The 1,652-nt window shown below is 67.6% G+C and overlaps 1 protein-coding gene across 1 annotated transcript in view; it reads right to left on the bottom strand.

The window, feature by feature from the left end:
* LMTK3 (lemur tyrosine kinase 3) overlaps positions 1-1,652 on the bottom strand; it is a 47,620-nt gene that overhangs the window by 8,356 nt on the left and 37,612 nt on the right. Inside the window, exon 11 of the mRNA XM_014592261.1 lies at positions 252-1,648. Coding sequence (XP_014447747.1) covers positions 252-1,648 — 1,397 coding nt within the window. The remainder of the gene's footprint in view (positions 1-251; positions 1,649-1,652) is intronic.

Genomic DNA, 1,652 nt, shown 5'->3' with positions numbered 1-1,652 from the left:
CTACACCGTCTGGCCCCTGTGGGCATCCAGAGTTTGAGCCCCTGATCTGTAGGAATTACAACCAGCAAAGCAGGAGCTTCCCAAGCCCCAGGTGCTGGTTAAGTGCTTTGGGGCCCTAACTGGTTTAACTCTCACAACGACCCTATAAGCTATCAGGGAAACTGCGGCAGAGCTGTGGGGACATTTGCCCAGGGTCACAGAACTAGGGGGGGGACACCGCCTGGACTTGAGCCCAGGTGGCGGCTCCCGGCCTGCATTCGCCACCAGCCACCAGGAGCCCTGCACCCTGAACTGCCTTGCGCTCCTCAGGAGCCGGACCTGGCCTCAACCGTGCTCCCCGCAGCTCCTCACCTTTGATCTGCTCGCTGTTCCCCTGAGGAGGTCCCAAGTCCAAGAACAGTCGAGGCATCTCGGGGCCCTTCCTCTCGGGCTTGGGGGGGTCCCCGTCTCCGCTGGGTGCCGTGTCTCCGCCGGCCCTGCTGTCTGGGACCGCGGGCTCTCCCTCGGGTGCCACCTCCGCCCTGGCTTTCGGGAGCGCTGGCTCCGGCCTCCTCGGCTGTATCTCCGGGGGTGGTGGCAGTGGCAGCGGCAGCGGCAGCGGCGGCTGCGGCCTCGTGTTGTCTACCCATCCGGCCTTTGCGTCCACGCCGCTTGCGGGGCCGCCGCCGGGGGCCGTCCCCATGCCCACTGGGGCTTGGCCCCCACTCCCGAGGTCCAGCCTCCCAGCCCCGGGGGCTCTCGGCACCCCCCCAGTCTCGTGGGCTCTCCTCTCGGTCCCGGTCTCGGGTTCCGGCATCGCGCTCCTGGGGGCTGGGCCAAGGGGGCCAGGGGCTGTCGCCCCGCCGTTCCGGGGTGAGGCCGCTGTGTCGGGTGGTGTGGGGGCTCTCTCCAGCGAGGTCTCTGGGGCTGGCTCCCCGATCGTGGGGGCTGGACCCCCACTCTCGGGCATCTTCTCCCAGTGTCCTGGGGCTCTCCAAGGCCCAGTCTCTGGTGGCCTCTCCATGTTCCTGGGGAATCTCGGGCCCCCATTCTCTGACACCTTCTCCTCGCTCTTTGTGGGCGTCAGTCCCCCATTCGCCAGCACCTTCTCCTCGGCCTCTGGGGACCTCAGCTCCCCATTCTCCAGCACCTTCTCCTCCCTCCTTGGGGGTGTCAGCTCCCCATTCTCCAGCACCTTCTCTTCTCTCTCTGGGGACCCCAGGCCCCCATTCTCCGCTGCCTTCTCCTCGCTGCCCGGGACTCTCTGCGCCCCGTTCTCCACCATCACTCCGTTCATGGGGAGGCTCAGCATGGGGGCTTTCTTCCCGCTGCCCAGGACTGTCGGGTCCCTGTTCAGGCCCGGGGCTTTCTCTCTGTTCCCGAGGCCTCTCCCCGCCTTCCTGGGTCCTGTCTCCAGGGTGTTCGCCCCCTTTTCCCCCAGGATGTTCCTTGTCACATCCTCCCGCAGGGACAGCAGCAGCTGCTCGGTGCTCACTTGAACTACGAAGGTCGGCTTCTCTCGGGTCTCCGGGAGTGGGAGGGGACCCGGGTCTGGGGGTGGCCGGGGCGCTCCTGGGTCGGGTGGCTCGGGGGGAGCCCGTGGCCGAGGGACCCCTTCCTCCTCGGCTGCCCCCCCACCTGGGAAGACTCCCTCGGGGGAAAAAGGGGTCTCG

This window comes from Tupaia chinensis, unplaced genomic scaffold, assembly GCF_000334495.1.
Source record: "Tupaia chinensis unplaced genomic scaffold, TupChi_1.0 Scaffold000673_1, whole genome shotgun sequence".
NCBI classification, from domain to species: domain Eukaryota; kingdom Metazoa; phylum Chordata; class Mammalia; order Scandentia; family Tupaiidae; genus Tupaia; species Tupaia belangeri.
This window is presented reverse-complemented; position numbering and strand designations above follow the sequence as displayed.